General features: G+C 34.6%; 1 protein-coding gene across 1 annotated transcript in view; it reads right to left on the bottom strand.

The window, feature by feature from the left end:
• USH2A (usherin) overlaps positions 1-20,049 on the bottom strand; it is an 800,680-nt gene that overhangs the window by 300,312 nt on the left and 480,319 nt on the right. The window contains exon 38 of the mRNA XM_003814150.6: positions 12,345-12,524. Within this exon, the coding sequence (XP_003814198.3) occupies positions 12,345-12,524 (180 nt within the window). The remainder of the gene's footprint in view (positions 1-12,344; positions 12,525-20,049) is intronic.

Here is a 20,049-nt window from a genome sequence, read left to right as displayed (position 1 = left end):
ACATCTGGAATTGGTTATCTTTGGTATCTGTTCCTGGCCCATTCAGGAAGACTGTGAGCAACACGATGGCTTTCTTATATTGGAAAGACCTCTGGCCCTACGAATGTGACTTATATATTCAAAGACCAGTTGAGCATGGAGGCCTATTATACCTATTTTTCCCTGAGTATTTGTCTCAAATATGAATGTGGAATAAAGTCATAGACAAGATCATATATTTTTGCTTTGAAAGTGTTTTAAAGATGGTCTAGCTCAGTGGTCTTCGAACTTGTGAAGGTACCCAGTGACCTGGGAGTTGGTAATGGAATCTCATTAAAACACAGATTGCTTGGCCCCACCCTCAGAATTTCTGGTTAAGTAGGTTGAGAGTAGGGTTTGAGAAGTTGCATTTCAAGCAAATTTCAAGGAATGTTGAAGTTCCTGGTCTGGGATCACACTATAGATACTGCTGATCTAATTCACATCTGCCATTTTAGAGATAAGAGACCAACATCATAGTCAGGTAAAATTACTTAAGTCAGACCAAACAGCTAATTAGCACAAGAGTTATTACTAGAACTCACGGCTCTGAGACCTGAAAATAGTGGAGAAATAGCTCAGAAGATTGTCAAATGAAGTGGCTCTGAGGAGACCCTTCAGAATGGGATCAGCCATTTCACAGTTTTAGAAAATATTATCTCATGTGACATCCAGCTTACTTCTTGAGGTTTCCTAATTTGAGAGCCCAAGCAAAAGCCAAACACATATGTTAAGTTTAGCATTTGGCATGATTTTCAGGAAGTGATGAGACTTCTCTAAATGTTCTCTACTTGTTTTCCTTTCTCTCAAGCATTGTGGCAAATGCTTTTGTTTTCAAGTGGCAGAAAACACAACACATAGAGGCTTAAGCAATGAGATGGGTAGTGGGTTCCTGTAATCAAAAAACAAACAAACAAACAAACAAACAAACAAAAAAACACTCAAGGGAAAGAGCTGGGTTTTGGCAATGCTGGATTCAAAGGATCAAATGACGTCACCAGAATCTAGTCTACCTCCTTCTCTCATACCCACTCTGCTTTCTTCCTTGCTGACTAAATTTCTCAGACTCTTTGAGGGGCAACACGGTTGGCAGCAAATTGAGCTGAATCCCATATTCAAATACAGGGCAAGAGACATGCCTCTGTTTACTGTACTGGTTTACTGCAATTCAGTGGCTTTGATTGGAATGCCTGTCATTCCTGAAAAAAAATCACTGTGGTTAGGAGAATACAGTGTCCTCATTGGTCAGACCTGGTGATGCAGTCAACTTCACACACAGCGCATGTGCATGTTCTGATCTTCAAAGAGCCCAGGGTGCTGAGAGGGAAATTGGAGCCTGTCATCAAAAGAAAGGGTGAAGGTATGCTGGGTGCAAAAATAGCCCCAGGCCACTAGCACTCCACAAGAGCATGATAGTAATCATTACTAATATCCTATTATATGCCTGAGCCAAGGTAAATGGTGAGAGGGATAGAGAAAGAAAAGGGAGACCAGCTGTGACTCCTCTGTCTACCTCCATTCACCCATTCATTTTTTTTTTCATTTTACTTCTTCTTTTTTAAATTTAAATAGAGATGGGGTCTCACTATGTTGCCCAGACTGGTCTCAAACTCCTGAGCTCAATAATCCTCCCACTTCAGCCTCCCAAAGTGCTGGGATTACAAGTGTGAGACACCACACCCAGCCCATTCGTTTTATCTTCCCCATGAATTTATACTCTAGTAGATAAGACATGATACAAGCATACGAAACATTTAAATAAAAATGAAAGATAGTATACATTTGAAAATGGTCATCAAAGTGTAAGAGGGATTAATCTAATAAAGTATATATTAGATACCCTCATGTTTCTAGTTTCATTTGTCCCAATTAATTAACAATCATGAAAAGCATAGTGGTTGTAAGTGAATTTCCCTACTGTTGTCAAAATCTATTCCTCCTTAAGTTTTTAAGTTTTCTTTTAGACTCTGGGGGGTCTATATGCCTTTATAGAGATAGAAAAAGGGATTTTCTTGATGCTGCTGATGAAAAGAGGTTGGAAATATGGTCTCTAAGTATCTAAGACATATTAAGAATTTTCTCACTTTTGTGAGTATTTATATAGGCAGGTAAATGTTCATAGAATTTTATGCAAGTCAGGCATACAGTTTGTCTATGAAAAAATGAGGAACAAGATATTATTTTAAAGAAATAAAGCAAAAATTTCTTTAGGGCACTATAAAAATTCAAATAAAACTTCAAGTTGCTTTTAGACTGCAGTGTCAGTCAGACAGACATGATTTTTTTTTTAAGCTTAAAGTTATGGATAAAGCCGTCTTCGAAGAAAAAAAAAGAAAATGAATTGTACTTACTCTTTTTAAAAATGTGAGTTAGAAAATATCAATGGAACTTAAAGGAACAATATTTCCCACCCCTCTCCCCTGGTAAAAAAGAAAAAGATGTGATTTTATTTTATTTTTTTAAGTCTCTCTCTCTTGCCCCAGGATGCTTTAAAGATAGCACTTAATTGTGTGTGTGGGCGTGTGTATTTCTATATAATCCACATGAGAGTATGCAAATATGGAGAGCTGGCAGCCCTTTGCTGGAGGCTTGTTGAGTCCATAGTAAGCACACTTCAAAGTTCCCTTCCCTCTTCTCCATAGCTCAGAAGTTAGTCTTTTTCTAAGGTGTTTTTATAAGCAGGAAGTTCATTGTCAAGATGGTGAATACAAAAAGTGAAAAAATTGTTCACAAATTATGAAACAGGAATTTATCCCTCTCTTTGGCTTGTGATATGTAATATTACAAACATATACCTCTTCATACATGCACACACACACACACAAAGCAGGTTAAACTATCAATTCCAAAAAAGTAAAGGTAACGCTTTTCAGGAAAGGATTCGAGAGCATGTTTAAGACAGTCATAAATCCTTTGGTTCTATTCTCGTACCTGGGAGAAAGCATGGGTTAAATTAAATGGCCTGGTATGTGTTTTTGAAAGCACACTATTTATTTTATTAAGAATTTAAATACTTTTTATTTGTTGAATTCTCCTACTTTATTACTTTCAATGGGTTGATTTTTCCAGGGAAAAAATAGCAGCACATTTGGAAGATATACACAGAAGTAAAACATTATGCACAACTATTCTAAAGATTCATATGAACTGGATGTAATATAAATTATGTAGGTTTTAATATACTGAAGGTAAAGACAAACCATCTGTTTATGTGGTAGAATGTTGTCGTTTTAAAGAATGCTATTCCTCACCATCCTATATCTTCATTGTGGCTTTTACATTATAAAAAGCAGTTAATCTCATCTTTCCTTCTACCCTCTGAATAAGGTAATATACCATCTTAGCCTATTGTTTATTTCAGCTGCTAACCTACGTTTATTTTTAAAATTTCCATTCCTTTGTACTCTTTCAATTTTTAAGATATCCCATTGCCACCTGCACATTAATGTTTCTATTTATATATTTCAAATAAATCTAAGTGGATACAGAGCAGATGAAAAATGGAAAACACATATTGAGAGGCTCTATATCTGTACTTGGCAAGCAAGCTTTCACATTTTTGAGAACCATTAATTTTATTTTTAAAAAGTAGCATCTTGACATTGTACTAAGTTGATTTTAAAAGGCATAGAGAGTGAGCTGAGATCACGCCACTGCACTCCAGCCTGGGTGACAGAGCGAGACTCCGTCTCAAAAAAACAAGAACAAAAACAAACAAACAAAAGGTATAGAAATATTTTACAATTCTCAGTGCTACAATGCATGAAGAAAGTGCAAGATACAACAGAGTTTGTTTTTGCAATTCTTATTTATTTACTCTTTTGCTCTTTGGTATATTCTTGCTTTTTGAGCCAGTTCTAGTTGCCCCTAATTCTCTTAGAGACCCTGCAAAAAAAAAAAAAAAAAATACCATTCTCCCCCTGGCTGGTTGATAGTGCTACCCACAGTTCATTGCTCTAAGGTCTTAGAAAGAGATTTTGGTTGAAATTTGAAAATAGGAGAGAAAGCTCAGTTCTTTCCTTTAAAAACTGAAGGAGAAAAATAAGTTCACTGAGCAAGTTATGCCACAAATCTCAGACTCAGTCCCTAATCAATTGAAGGGATATAATCAATAATTTCTTTTTTCTTCAGCTGTGGTAATGCTTAACCTAAGATAAGAATTTGGTAGCATTGTCCTGCCTCTCCTACTTGGGTAGGCTGCTCTGAGGGTGGATCATTCTGCCACCTTGGAAGCATGTCTTTTTCCTAAATAGTAGACACTTGCTTTACCTACCTATCTTTTTTTTTTTTTTTTTTTTGAGACAGAGTTTTGCTCTTGTTGCCCAGGCTGGAGTGCAATGGCACAATCTTGGCTCTCTGTAACCTCCGCCTTTCGGGTTCAAGCGATTCTCCTACCCCAGCCTCCCGAGTAGCTGGAATTACAACATGCGCCACCATGCCCGGCTAAGTTTTTGTATTTTTGGTAGCGATGGGGTTTCTCTATGTTGGTCAGGCTGGTCTCGAACTCCCAACCTCAGGTGATCCACCCTCCTTGGCCTTCCGAAGTGCTGGGATTACAGGCGTGAGCCACTGTGCCCAGCCTTACCTACCTATTCTTATCTGACTTGCCAGATTAATAAAAAATTTACATTTACTCTGTATTGCAAAGATGGATAGTTGACTACTCTGTAGTTCAAGGGCAACATTCTGCAGTCGCAGGTAGAATTATACACTCACAAAGAGTCAGCTGTATTTTTTAAACCTGTGATGTCAATTGTGGTTGTCATTATGATTATGTCATTTAATTAAATAATGCTTAAACTGATGAGCACTGTTAACAGAAACCGTTTACTATGAAAATTTACTGCTTTGAAAAACTTTCAGTGAGGACTTAATAAAACAATACTGTGAAATTCGTTCAGGAAAAATAACTAAAAGACTTAGGATATTACAAAAGCCTGAAAAATTCTATAATTAGATTCTTCCTTAATTATCTCTAAATTTTTGATCTCCTTTTAAAGGAGTTTTCAAAGTGGAAATCAAACTATGCATTATGAATATAGTTTTGGCAGCAAATATGCTGGACTTATAAATACTAAATTAACACTCCAAGAAAACAACTTGGCCCTATATAATAAGATTGTTGGATAAATATATAGATAAATATATTTATGTGTTCTAAATTAAAGTTGTGTTTAATATATATTTAAATTTTTGAATGTTCTGTTTTAATCATTATTTTCAGTTAAGTGTTCAACCACCAGTCACAATAGATAAGTTAATTGAAAATGGTGGTTACAGTGGAAACTACTAGAAGGGGAACAGTGGGGGAACAGTGGGAGAAAGCAAAGAACTGAAAACTATTAGGTGCTCTGCTCACTACCTGGGCAATAGGATCAATCATACCTGAAACCTCAGCATCATACAATATATCCATGTGACAAGCCTGCACGTGTACCCCCCTAAACATAATATAAAAGATGGAATTATTTAAAAATAAAAAATAAAATGGTAGGTAAAATAGACAATTAAACACACACACAAATTTATAAACATACCTCCAGAGGGTCCTATATTATGTATTTTTACACTGTTATGGTAATCTTAACAGGACTAAAAATGATTTTAGGATGAATTAAACCCTAAATGTTGAATTTAATTCTGGAAAATGTTTATCCAAGTAAAAGACACAGCAATAGCAAAATATAACTTTCAGGATTATTTTCCAAGTTATCACTGCCACAAAGGGCTCTGGTAATTTATTCAGCAAATAGTTTATGCCAGACACTGGAGCTACAGAAAATATTCAAATTACACACAGTTTCTACTCTCACAGTTCAAAGTTACAAGCAGAAATCAGAATACCCAAGGCCTAGATTTGAGAAATAGCTAAGATATTTTTTTAAATCACCTACTTATAAGAAGAGATCAGAATTTTCCCTCCAATAGGGAGCTACAAACATTTTAAACAAGAATCTATTGATATACATTTCTTGATCTTTATACTGAAATAAAACGTCAAAATTAATTGTCATGTAAGGAAAGATTTTTTTATATCTTCTTCAAGGAAAAATTTAGTAAACAGCTTTCTTCATTTTTTTTGGTGCTAGTACACCATTATTTCAAAAGCAGAACTAATTTAAAAGAAAAATTATGTATCTGTAATACTTGCATATATGTGTTTGTACATATACACACATACATACACAATCTAAAAACCAATCACTTAGACATTTATGGAAGATTGACAAATTATCAGACTCCAGTAAATCATACATTCCAGCATACATGCTTTTTGACTTGGGCAAGAAATTTGCTTTGGACAGTTTGAGGGAAGCAAAGGTTTTCAGGGTTTGTACACTAGGGCTTGACTCTTGAAACCCTGAGTTTCTTTCTGGGAATTCTGAAGAAGCCCAGTCCAGCCTCCTTAAGCCAGGAGAACCATGCTGACAACTCACACAATCAGGTGAGAAATAATACAGAACGGTTGTTTTAAGTTGCTGACTTCTAGAGTGACTCATTACACAGCAATACCCGAAAAAATATTCCAGTCTCCTAAATTCTAAACACAATGGAATTCAGTAGTTCAAGCTAAAAAAGTTAGTCATTAATATATTATTCCTTTAGTGGTATTATTGGGCAAAAATCATATACTAACATCTTTTAAAAGCAAACATTTTATTTAGTTATTCAAAAGAATATTGGCTGAACAACTAGTAAACTTTCCTATTTAGTGAAAAATGAAAAAAAGTTTGAATTCCAAGATGTAACTTTTAAATATATGTATTTGAGGACAATTAAGAAAACGTGAAAACATCTTAGGATAAAATTTCAAATTACTTGCTTTGGGCTAGCATTAACAATGTAAAAAAAAAAGCATTTGTGAATAAAATATACGATAATAGACATTTTTTAAAAAGTCATAATTATATTTAATAAGTAGCTCTATATAAACACAGAAGAAGAGTTCTATTAAGAAAATATGTGAAATCCCAAGATGACCAATGAGAGCTTGATGTAAAAATCTTCGCAAATTATGATCTGGAGGTCATGGAGGAGGATGCTGAAGGTATTTCAAAAAGAAAATCACTTCCCATGCTTCCTGCTTACTTCATCATCTAATATGCATCACAACCACCCCTTAGCAGGGTTACTGGCCTGGCCATACGTATGTCAACATGTTAAGGGGTAAGTGTAGGAAAGGATAGGGATGTAGCAAGATGAAATTATTCTGGTCTCTGCAGTCTATGTGAAAGACAGGTTTTTTCACTTACTTTTTCTATAGGGCATTTTCCAGGTCCCCAGAAAGAGTCTTAGTAGGAAAATAGAACAAAAGAGGTAGGAAGCACCAAATGTTTACCAAGACAGGCAATGCGCTAAACACATTACATATAATATGTTGTTCAATCCTCCAGTCAGGTGGGAATTACCATCCAGCCTCTTTAATGGATGAGCAAACTGAGGCTCAGTTATATCTGCAGATTTGCTCATAGTCACTCAAGCAGTGAGTGAAAGAGGTGGATTTAAATCCTTGTTTCTAGGACTCCAACGTCTATGCTTTTGCGATGTGCCTAAGTTTTACTTCCTAATGGTTTTCTTTCTTTCTTTCTTTTTTTTCTCATTGATATTTTAGGCGGATAAGTGGGGAGGGGGTTCAGGGGAAGGAGAGAGAGTCGAAAAGACCCTGTAAAACAAACTACTCGCAACCATTTTGCCTTTTTCAATTTTTGGTTCTCTAATAACGCATTTGGGAAAATAAACAGATTTTCTCAAGCCTAGTATTTTACACTGTTTGTAGATTATAATAATTCTCATCAACTTAAAAGTACAAATGACAAATTATTTACTCTCAGAGGAAAATTGGATTAGGTTCACAAACCAGGGTGGCTCCAAGTTCCTTTCACTGTTACAATAAAGCAGTTCAGAAAAAGATAAACAGAATTATTCCTTTTGGAATAATATAAAACTTTCATTAAAAATCTGTTTCTAGCTCGTCAGTATGGAATTTGTCACTAATCATTTTAAACTATGCCCTTTTATGCTTCTTCTGTCTCTTTTAGCTTTCTGAGTAGTTCTTTGATGTAACAAAGACAGTTTCAGACAAGATTTCAGTTCATCTGGAAAAAAAAAGGTTTAAGTCTGGAGGCAAAATGCAGTGTATTTAAAATTTATATACTCTATAATGCCTTTGTTCTGAACTTGAAGATCCTGCAAAACTTCTAAGCTTCTTTGCCTTCCTCCTCTAAGCTCATTTGTTCTTCTTTTGCTTATTATCACGCAACTGTGACTTTAACTGGTGCTTCCATCATTTAACTACATGCAGAGTCATGGCTGACCCTTTCTGATCAATTGCCAATCCATACAGGTTTGACTGATAAAAGAGCCAATTAGATTTAAGCAAATTAAGGGACATCACCAATGTCAACCACTTATTAAACTGAATGCTGAATTCCATGCATACAAAACACTAATGCACTGAGCCCCATTAAGCGTTGAAATCCTAACCCCATTAGTAACTCCAGACCTTGAAGGGGTAAAGGCCATAGGAAAGTTTCATATTTATGGATTAACATTTGGATTCATTTTTATTTTTTTAATTCTTTTCCTAGAACTCTTGAACCTGTACCATAATGCTATTCAAGAGCTCTGATTAAATATATTCTTTATTTCCAAGAATACCTTAGTGCTAAATATGAGCATTATGTTATTACAAACAACCTAAAAATATAGTAATTGTAGAAATACAAAAAACTTGAGTGTGCAGAAGTAGGGAAGGATCTGCTACATAATTGGAAAAAAACAGAGACGCTCCTCCAGTTGTCCAAATAATATTTAAAGTGAATTTTTCAAATAAAAAATGTGTGTTAATTGGGATTTGCCACTGTTCATCTATGTGCCAAGTTATTAGTAGCACCATCTTCTTACTTTAATTTCTTTCTTCAAATAACTTGTGTTTATCATATTCTTAATTATATATTTTTTCTCATCAGAAAAATAGAGGTAGGACTGGCAAATAAGATGTGTCCTAACTACAAATTAAGAGATGATGTATCCTGGTAAAATTCTTTGGAGTATGACCCTTTCACTTCTCCTTTCCAAATTCCTATCTCAACTAAGGATTGTTTATTCTATGCTCACCTGAGAAAAGTAACCACTATAGGGAAGAATAAAAGAATGAAGAGTTGGCATAACTTGAGAATATTTCTCACCTCCAATACACTCACCCTCCTTACAGTTTGAGCTCCCAATTTTATCTACATAACCAGAGCATTCCTACATTGGACAGTGGTGTACAGAGAAGGTCTCTTTCACAGCTGGCTAAAATACAAGGTTGCTGAGGTTGAGATGAGGCCTGGCGGGCCTGAGTAATAATAAGCTTAAAATTTAAAACTAGTCATTAAGCAATCTTGACTAATTTATTCATTCACCAATTATTCATTATGCACCTACCATGTGTCAGGTTTAGTCTAGGTGCTGAAGATAGAAATGTGAGTAAGAAACAGTTCCTACTCTATAGGATCTTATAACCAGTGATTGTGACAGATTAAACAGGCAATTTCAGTATAATGTAACTGTTCTCTGGGATACAGAAAGGCCCTATCTCAGCCTCTGTTGGCAAAAGATGACTTTCTGATGGACCAATATATAGGTTTGAGGCTAAAAAATGAGTAGGATTTGGCCAGATTAAATGGGTAAAGGGGATTTTCCAGGTCATATTTGATAGCAAATATTTTTTTAAATATAAATAAAAATAAATAAAAAGAGCATTTTATTTTGCCCAACTCTTTTCTTATGTTTTAAAACTATGCAAAAGAAGCATAGCTAAGGATATTATCATCACAAATCTTGCATCACCCAGCATTGAAAGATACTAGGAATTCAACATCACCATAAAAGAGATCTAATATTGAAATCAAGGAAATGGCAATAATGATAACAATCCAACTATAATGGAAAAGTAAATAGCATATAGAACCTTCTCTGCCCATAAGTTGGTTTGCCTCCATATATTGGTCCATTTATTATTCATCTCAGAATGAAACACAGTTCACTGGACAAAGGCATGGAAGATTTCTTTAATAACTCTCAGTACTAATTTAATTCTACTTAAACACACATATTCTAGTGAATGCCACATGCTTTTCAGCATGATTTTTATGTGTAAATCAGGATAATATGTTTTCAGATCATTAAGTAAAAGGAAGCATGAACTAAAACCTATTTATTCAATGAGGTATCACCTTTAAACTGCCACAAGGTCATAAAAAAGATAATTTTAAAGCTATAAGTTTCCTAATTGTAATCAACAACAATCTAATGAAAAAAGAAAGTATGTCCTAATGGCCATAATAAACTTTAGCGAATCACCGTCTGTCTTTGAAGACATTTGCTTCCTCTTTGGTGAAGGACTGACTCCCAAATTCTAGATTTCTGAATACATAAAGTGAAGGATTGCATCAGGCCCAGAGAGTGTGGGCCTGCAGTGCATTATGGTAATGACACAGATAAGCATCCACAGAGCAAAGATGAAGATAAGCCTCAGTTAACAGTTCACTCAGTTTGACTGCACCACTATAAAACAATATTTTAGTTTCTTTCTATTTGCATAATATTAACCCTTTTACTGACAGGTATATTCACATAGCGCATATTCAGTTAGCAGTAGGACCTTGCTATTTTTAATTGAATCTTGATATATGTATAAATAACAAATTATTAGACCATACATTCCTAAAAACATAAACAATGAATTAAATTTGCCCTATTTTATGAATATGATATAAATTACTGTAAATCACAAACTATTTAAATCAGTATAAATACCCTAAAATAAACATGCTTATTAAATATTGTATATATCCTGTAGAAAAGGTATTACTATATAACTTAAAACCTCCATTATGGCACTGATTACTCTTTAATTTCTAAATTTGAGTAAAGGATATTGTATTCTAAGGTTTAGAGCCATCACAGTTTTCTATCCTTCCTAGTATGTGTATTGAAGTGAAAAATGAAGATATGAATACCTAAGGTTTATTTTAGCGGGGGGAGTTTGTTTTATTTTGGGTTTCAGTCTCAATTTTTAAATAAATATATCTAAATTCAATTCCCTTTTAAAATTATTGTCTCAATAAATATGATACTAACCTGAGTTGATCAGCCTCAAAAGTTTCTTTTATGCATTCTTTTCTTAAGTAATGTAGCTTCTGACATTTACAGTTTCAAGTATTTTAGTAAACATCAATTCATTAATTTTAATAATGGCATAAAAGGTAGATAATAGTGAGTGGTTTTATGATACAACAAGTAATGAATCTTTTTTGCAGGGGAGCGGTTCCATACAAACTGAAGATTCCCCTTTATTTTTCTCCAGTGATAAGGCACTTTGTGTTCTTATACTCTTCATAACTGGAAGTGGGGTTAACCTGCCCTTCGGATTGCTGATAAAAGATTGTGACATTCTCCCTTAGTTCAGAATATACTCATTCCTGGGAGATGGGCTACAGGGCAGATGCTGGATGTCCTGGGGTCCTTTGCCTTCAGGATTTTCAGAAAACACACATTCTTTAGCACTGAATTGAGAGTCATGCTCTTAACATTTTGAGGCATGCTTTCTCTTCAAGGGCCATCCATGTCAACCCTAGAGGGGTTTTCCTCAGTGGGATTATTTCCCACAACGAGTTAAAACATGGTGAAGCTGAAGGCACATCAAAATAATGGTAATTGTGAATAGGTCGATTTTTATAGAAATATTTAAAATAAAAATATGCAGACTGTATCACATTTCACACATGAATGTGGCCCTGCTGAACTGTAATTATTAGGATCAGGAATTTAAAGGTGTTTTCCAGTAGTGCAAATGGAATTTTCCTATTCTATCATCTGCACCCTGCCCTTTTTGCCTAATGAAGTACTTTAAGTATACAATTGAACTAGTTATTTAGAACACCAGGAATGAGAACCATTTGCAGTAGAAAATGGAAGCTCAAATTGCAAATATAAATTTTGGCTTTAAGTAAAGTCTTGAACAAAAGCATTTCCCAATTTTCTTAACATGCAGAAATCCAGATATATATATGTGTGTGTGTGTATGTGTGTGTGGTATATACACACACATACACACAGTGTGAGATGGATGAAAGCAGTCTCAACAAAACAATAAAAGATCATCAATTAAAGAATCTGAATAAACAAAGCAAAACAACAACTATTAAAAGAACCAGAAATACAATTGAGCCTCTAAGTTCTAAAATAAAATGCCTCTAAAAATAAACAAGGTATTCAATGGAAACTTAATTCTAGGGCATTTATATAAAATTAGATAGCCAACATTTGCATAGACTTACCTCCTGGAGGCATTGCAATTGTTACAGGATCAGTTATCAAACTGCCTTGGCTATTTGAAATATTCACTTGTACAGTATAGTTGGTAAAAGGAACCAGCCCATCGATGAGCACCCAAAGGTTTGTCTCTTCTCCGCTGTACATGACTTTTGTGACATTCAGAAGGGTGTAGTTATTACCTACTGATTAAAAAAGAAAATTATTAAAATAAATACGTATTTAAGAATTCATTCCTGCTATTATTTGAGTATTTTCTTGAGTTTCTAAATATACTGTACCAAATAGGTCTGTAACTTTACCACTCTAAGAGGCATTACACGTGCTTCTATCAATGCACACATTTGGATTTTATTATCGTGTGAACAAAAGTGCTATCTGAGTTGACCTGGCCAATTCATTCATCACGGCAATCGAAATACTTTGATGAATATTCTTAGATAACTGTAGGATAAAGCCATATCACAAGTATCAAGCATATAAGTAAAAATATTCCACAAATGTAGAAATTGATTACTTGATGAGTTGTTTATACTTTTTTGAGGTTTTTTTTCCCAATAAAAATCCCTGAATTTTTTTGGATGTGCAGACAGGAAGAAATAACACATTATTCCTCAAATAGAATTGTTCTGGATATACGTATTATACTCAGACATATTTGTCAGATATTGTATATTTCACAAACTGAGGTGTTTTCTGTTCACTTTGCTTGAAATGTGGGTGGATTTCTTTCTATCTAATGCCCTTTTAAATTTGAATTAGTCAGAATATCTTGAAAAGCAACTGGGGATGGGAGGTACTATATGTCCACTTTGATCAGAAGATCTAATATTTTTAGCTTTATGAGAAAATGCAGAAGCTGTCTAGCTATATAAAAGAATCACTTTTAATACATCCTCACCCTGGTCCCAACACCACGGTCCTTCCAAAGCCTTAGCAAACCCATTCTTAAATCTCATCAGTCCAAAATGCAGGAAAATACTGCTGCCTAGTAACAGTGTTTTATCTCTCTCTCTTACACCATTAGGTTAAATTTCAGGTTAAGAGTAAAAAATTAGGGTTAAAATAAGAAAAGGGCTACAGATGAAAATTGTAACATTTTCTATATTCGATGCTTTCCTGAAAAATTTATGAGACAATTTTTTAAATGCTGCTTAATGTTTGTCACTTTTAGAAATGATACAATAACTCTTAAAAAACAGAAAACTGAATGATTAAGAGTACCACCCAGGCTAGGCAACATAGCAAGTCCTCATCTCTAAAAAAAAAAAAAATTAAAATTAAAAATTATCTGGTCATGATGGTATGAGCCTGTAGTTCTAGCTACTCAGGAGGCTGAGGTGGGAGAATCACTTGAACCCACAAATTTGAGATTACAGTGAACTATAATTGTGTCACTGCACTCCAGCTTGGGTGACAGAGTGAGATTTTTTATCTAAAAGAGCACCAATATTTACTTCAAATAACCTTTTTCCTATATAAAACCACTTTTTATTATATGTACATTCAATCTTTCACACACAAATTCTGCAGATATAGACAAATGAATTAAAAAACACATGATATTGAGCTTCAAAGAGAAGAACAAGCATACTTGCAAGATCTCCAGATACTGATATAATCTTTATTGAACAAATGCTTAAAAAGTAAAAGATGGCATCATACTAAAAGTGATCTTGCATCGTATAGTATACAAAATGCAAGGTTTACAATATTTACAAAAACATTATATTTTAACACAGTTTAGTAGCAAAGTATAGTGCAAAGGAAAGAACATAAATTTGGTTGTCAAAAAGCCCTGCATTTGAACTTGTTCTTGTATTCTTTAGCAATGTGCTCTTTGCTAATTTACTTAATATTTCTGAATGTCTGGTTCTTCATCTGTGAACTGGGAATGATAATACAGTATTTACATTGCAGTGCTATTGTGAAAATTAAGTGAGATTATTTCTTTATCATATCCAGCACATAATAGTTGCTCATAAACAACAGCTAGGAATGATGTTATTGTTTTTGTTGTAATCCATACAACTGATACATTCTAGCCATTCAGAACTAGCAAGTGATTAAGAATTTTGTACCCTGTATTTCATTTTCTCAGTAGCAATTACCTACCTATTCTCTACCCCTTCCAACCTAACAATGTATTATTCATCAAAATTCTAAGGTTTTTCAATGAATAAAGCAGCACTAATCTCATCCATTACCAATGTGCCATTGTCCCATCAGATTATATTTCAAACTGAAATTAATGAAGGTCAAATAATGCAAAAGAGGGTCTGATATCTGGTTATTACTTGACTATTTTCATGAAATGTGGGTAGGTCCAACAAATTGTAAAAACATACAAAAAGTTATTTAAAAAGATACTTATAACCATTTAGGGATGGAGGAAGTCACTGAAAAATCTACTGTTACACAAAATACTCAGGAGTTTTTTCCATGAGCAGAAGAAAGCCCTAGTGGCATAACATAATTTATTACTCTGGACCCAAAATTGGCACATCCAAAGAAATAAGTTTATTTCTTTGGAAATAAACAGTGCTTGTGGGCTAAAACGTGACAATGATAATTTCTATTCACTTTCAGTAAAGGCAGATAAAGACATATTCATAGCTTAAAGAATGATTTCAAGGTCCTAAAATGTAAGTAGATAATACACTCCTCTATATGTGTAATACTTATTAGCAAGACATTATGAAACCTACAAAGCAGCCTTTGATAATTTCATTATGCACTAAAAAGACATTTCCAGTTTATGCCATTTTAGCTTTCCTAGGTTCTTTACAACTAGTCAGCTTGCTTCTACTGAAGATTATTGAGCTCCAACGGCATGCAAGGAGAAGGCTTTTCTAGGCACTGACGAGAACATGCCTCAAGTACATAAGACATAATTCTTGCACTCAAGAAACCTGGTTAAGATTAAATATGACCATCCTAACCATTGCCTAAGAACAATTACATGGTCAGCAAGGGGAGATCTCCTCCTGTCCCCATGATATTGAGCTCCTTGGAAGTATTTCTGCTGTCATTACATGCTCAATTGTAAACTTTCAAAAAGGTAAGCTTGTCCTATAGATTCAAGCAGATATTCAATTGACTCTCAAGTAGCGTAACTGTGCAGGTCTTATAAAAGATTGAAATTTGTAAAGCAACAATGGAAATTCTAAAATTAAGCCATGACAATATAATTTTACAAATTTTCAGCCAGGGACAAATACAAAATCAATGAGTAAATATGTATGAGTATAATATTGGTGAAGTTTTTTCCATTGCATTTTGCTTGTTTGTTTTTTAAGGAAATTTTGAACTGTAAAACAAACAAAAAACAAACACTATTGCTTGCTTTGAAAATGGCATGGCAAGGGGAGATATATAAGTAGCACTTCATCCTAAGCTTCCTAGATAACAACATTAATACATGGTAATTATATAATTAGTTGTAACATTAAGTTCTAGTTATAGAACAATGATTACTCAGTAATTATAAGAAGTATATAATTACTCAATAATTATGAGAAGTATGCAATTACATAACCATTTTGCTCAGCTCAAAAAAGAACTTGTACATCTCCAGTAACTATACAGCTGAGTGAGTCTAATGTTCTCTCACCCCTACAAACATACAGTTCAATTCACAGACCTAGAGTAACTGACAGGATTTCAGCCCTCAATGAAGCTCAAAAATTTCCAGATTCAAAACCAAAGCAGGATCCACAGATTTTAGCTCTTCCTCCATTTCACTCTCACTGTCTTTCCTTTCTTCCTTTGAACTTTAGGAATTTGGGCTCCTCAATATGGGCGGGGAGGGGTAGATTTTTAAAATGCTTGTGCTCAGGTTCCTCTTCTTGAGATGGTTGTGCTTTGCCACTTTTCACTGCATAAACTGGGCTTTCAGTGGGCTGGAAAATGCAGCCTCGTTGGTTCAGCCTCAAAAATCAAGCTTGAAAATGTGAAAGTGATAAGCGTGTCCTATTGCAGGCGACCATTCCTGTCTGGTTGGCCCTCCAATCTGACCCTATTTGTGAGTATAAGTGGATGGTGCAAGACATTTTAAGCTTCTGAGTTCTGGAACCGCAACTCCCCACTGCCTGCTTCGCCCCCACCCAAGCACTGTGATTTGAAGTTGAGTTGCCCTCCTCCACCCTCTGTGGCTTGGTCTGAGCCATTGGGCTTTAACTGGGGGTCTCACTTAGCTCTTTGCAAAATGAGGTTGCCAATACCAATATTCCAGGCACAACCTACATCAAAATCACGTGGGGGTACTTCATAAACATTCATATATCTGAATTCTACCCCAGGCCTACTGGATGAGCATCAGAGCATAGGGTGCTGGGATCACTAGCTTTGACTAGCTTTGGACTATAACATGTTTACTCTATTAGTGAAATAAGTGTAAAGCTAAGGTTTAAAACAGATGTCTCCTTATAGGCTACAAAATCCAATGAAGTTGTTCTACAAGAAAATTTAAAATATGCATAAAAACAATTTGAAAAATAAGTAATTATTGCACACTTAAGAACAATAACATCAGGGTTTCTGATTTAAGTATTATACCTCTTTCTCTCTGTCACTATCTTTCCACTGAAGATGCAGAGGAAGAAAAGATTTTTTGTGTATTGGCCAACATCACACATCATAAAGATAAAATAAGTTTTGTATAGATCATGTAGAATTTCTACATAAACTCCTAACTGCTCTTTCGGTCTATCCCACATTCTAAACGGTCTTGAGAGAGGTTAATTCATTCAGTCCTACTCTCCTATTTTATTTCAAAGAAAAGTGTTACATGAAAAAATAGACCAAATAAATCTCATATGAACAACAGATTTTACTTATAAAAAAAACCTTTTCTTTAGTCTCAAATATAAAGTCTTAACTGAAATGTTAACAATATTAATGCCCCTTTTCTGAGATGAAAATCTTATTTTCAATGCTCTTTTTTGTTGAATAGTAGAAAATCTATGCAATTATTTTTAAGGAAAAAACAGCATAAATGGATATTTTCACATGTATGACTCAGGGATGCGTAAATGATTGCTGTCCCGAGAATACCATCCTATGGGGTTCTCTAGATTGGAATAACATAAATGGGTATCCTTTCCTATTCTTGTTACAATCATTGTCACAAGAATTTTAATGCACCATATATTCCATAATTTTTTTTTCTCTGTGCCATACTGCTCTGACCTTTTCAAAATTCTATAATTTGACTGGCTGGCCATTTCAGTTCTCTCCTTTTTACAGCCTTATTAACTTGTGGGAAAGAGGTGACATGAACAACCAATCAGAATACATAATATTGCAAAGGTCAGCGTAGTCCTGTACAGTATCATTACACACACAATACTGTATGCCAGGCATTAACATCCTGATATCTTATTCATGTGACAAAGATTGTAACAAGAACAGAAAATGGCACAACATGAATCCATTCTCATGACAAAGATTATAATGAGAAATGACAGCGAACAAACCAAACTGATTCTTGTTACCTTGTGAGGATTTTATATGTCAGGCCTGGTCCTGCTTTAAGTTAGTCTTTTTCTGAATCCAATTACACCTTAAGGTAGAAAAGGTATTAACTAATTTTTCCCACTTCTTGCTGTACAAAGAAATACTATATTTTTCTGGTATTAAGGTCTCAATTTTAGAGTTGTTCAGTTCCATCTCACTATCACGAAATTCTGCCAATACCAAAATCAGAAGACACTGAATTGTGATCAAGGTAAACTGGCAAAATCAGCCTTTACTGTGAGCCAAGAATTTCAGGTCTCTCTATATACCCTGTATTAATATTTAAGTTACATTTATTTATTCCTTCTAAAAATATTATTTTAAATTATTTTAACCAAAAAGCAAGTGTTTCTTCCAAATTCCATTTTTCTGATAGATCTCATGTTGGTAGGAATCTGAAAGGTGCTGAGTATTTGTTTATTTTGTAATTAATATATGGTGAAAGAAATCTATTCCTGGCCTTAAGTTTTTGACAATGTATAAAATGTTTATGGACATATGCCTACAAAGCTGTCTTCTCCACAGAATATTTTGAAAGAGAAATAAATAGCCTATGAACCACTAAGACCTTCTGAGGACGGTGCTCGATTAATGCATCATATTTCTTACGTTACTGTAATTACTGTAATAGTGATTTTAATTACTTGTCATCTAGTCAAAGCTGTAGTTCTTTGACTCCTGTTTAAATTGGTCATTCCTCTAGCCTGACAATTGTAGTGCAGGGAATAAATACATGCACTATTTTATCAACTCACCAAAAGATGCTTCAGACACATTTGTCCTGGTTGTGCCCATACAAGAGCAATGACAACTCTATAGATATCGAGAATCTTTATGTTTTGTTCTCTAGATCTTTTTTAACGTGTAGGCACAATTACTGTTCTAAATATTGCAAATTATTTTTTAAAGTTTGTTGAAGCATGTTTTATTTTTCCCCATCAAGCTTTCTCTATGTACCACAGTCAGATTTTCCTAAATGTATCTCATTTTATGAACATCAGAAAGGAATTATAATGCATAAAGGATAGACAAAAATCTCTGTACCTTATGCTTAATATTGCTGTAATCCTAAAACTGCTCTAAAAATAGTTATAAAAATGAAAGATATATGTATATATGCATGTATATTACACATTTTACATATAAAGTTCACTACGATATTTAAAATTCAGTATAGTTCACTATATATATGTATATAAACACACACAGAAAGAGAGAGAGAGTAAATTCAGAGATGTACTGTGACTATTGTAAATTGTAGAAGTATGGTCTATTTTTACTAACCATATATGCCCTGAAATGTCGGGTTTTTTTCCACTTTGACTTATTTTTTTTGCCATTTGGGCAAATTTTTTCCAACTGAACAAACTGATGCTGTTATCTCAATCAGCTAAAAGTTATTTGAACAAATATACTCTCATAGAAAGTGGTCTCCGGCTTCCACACTAAACACTGGACATGAATACAACTATTTTATCACCAAAACGTGTTTCCTTTTAAAATTCTGGTAGAGCCTTACTAACCAGGCTGAACCTGCTGAGCCTGTGGTGCTACTAGGATCAGACAAGTAATTTGACAACCATTATTGATCCCAGACAAAGCCTATGGTCCATTCTTTGTTTAATGACATGTTTAACATTTTCTTCTAATTACTGGAAGATATATACTTGAGATGGTTCTTCTGTAAAAGAAGAGCAACGACTTGGGGGTCTGGATGAGAATGATATCATGTTTTGCTGTTGAATTCTACCTGTTTCATTTGCTACAGTCGCACAGTAAGGTGTTCCTGTGTTAGTTACCTATCGATGTGTCATGGTATCACCACGAACTTAGCAACATACATTTAGAATCTCACAGTTTCTGTGAGTCAGGAGTCTGGCATGGCTAACTGGGTCCTGTGCTCAGGGTCTCAAAAGACTGTAGTCAAGGTGTTGGCCAGGACTGAAGTCCCACCTGAAGGTTCCAATGAGGAAGGATCTCTCGCAAGCTCAGGTGGTTGTTGGTAGCTTTCAATTTGTTGTAGGCTGTCGAGACTGAGGGTCTCAGTTTTTTCTGGCTATTGACTCAAGGCTGCTCTCAGTTACTAGTTTTGTGTTGCCTAGCGTTCACCCTCATTTCTTCCCATATGGGCCTCCCCAGTGTGACCACTTGCTGTATCAAAAAGAGGGAGTCTTCTAGCAAGACAGGTTACAA

The sequence above is a fragment of the Pan paniscus genome, chromosome 1 (assembly GCF_029289425.2).
Source record: "Pan paniscus chromosome 1, NHGRI_mPanPan1-v2.0_pri, whole genome shotgun sequence".
NCBI classification, from domain to species: domain Eukaryota; kingdom Metazoa; phylum Chordata; class Mammalia; order Primates; family Hominidae; genus Pan; species Pan paniscus.
The sequence above is the reverse complement of the archived record's forward strand: the minus strand, read 5'-3'. Positions and strand labels throughout refer to the sequence as shown.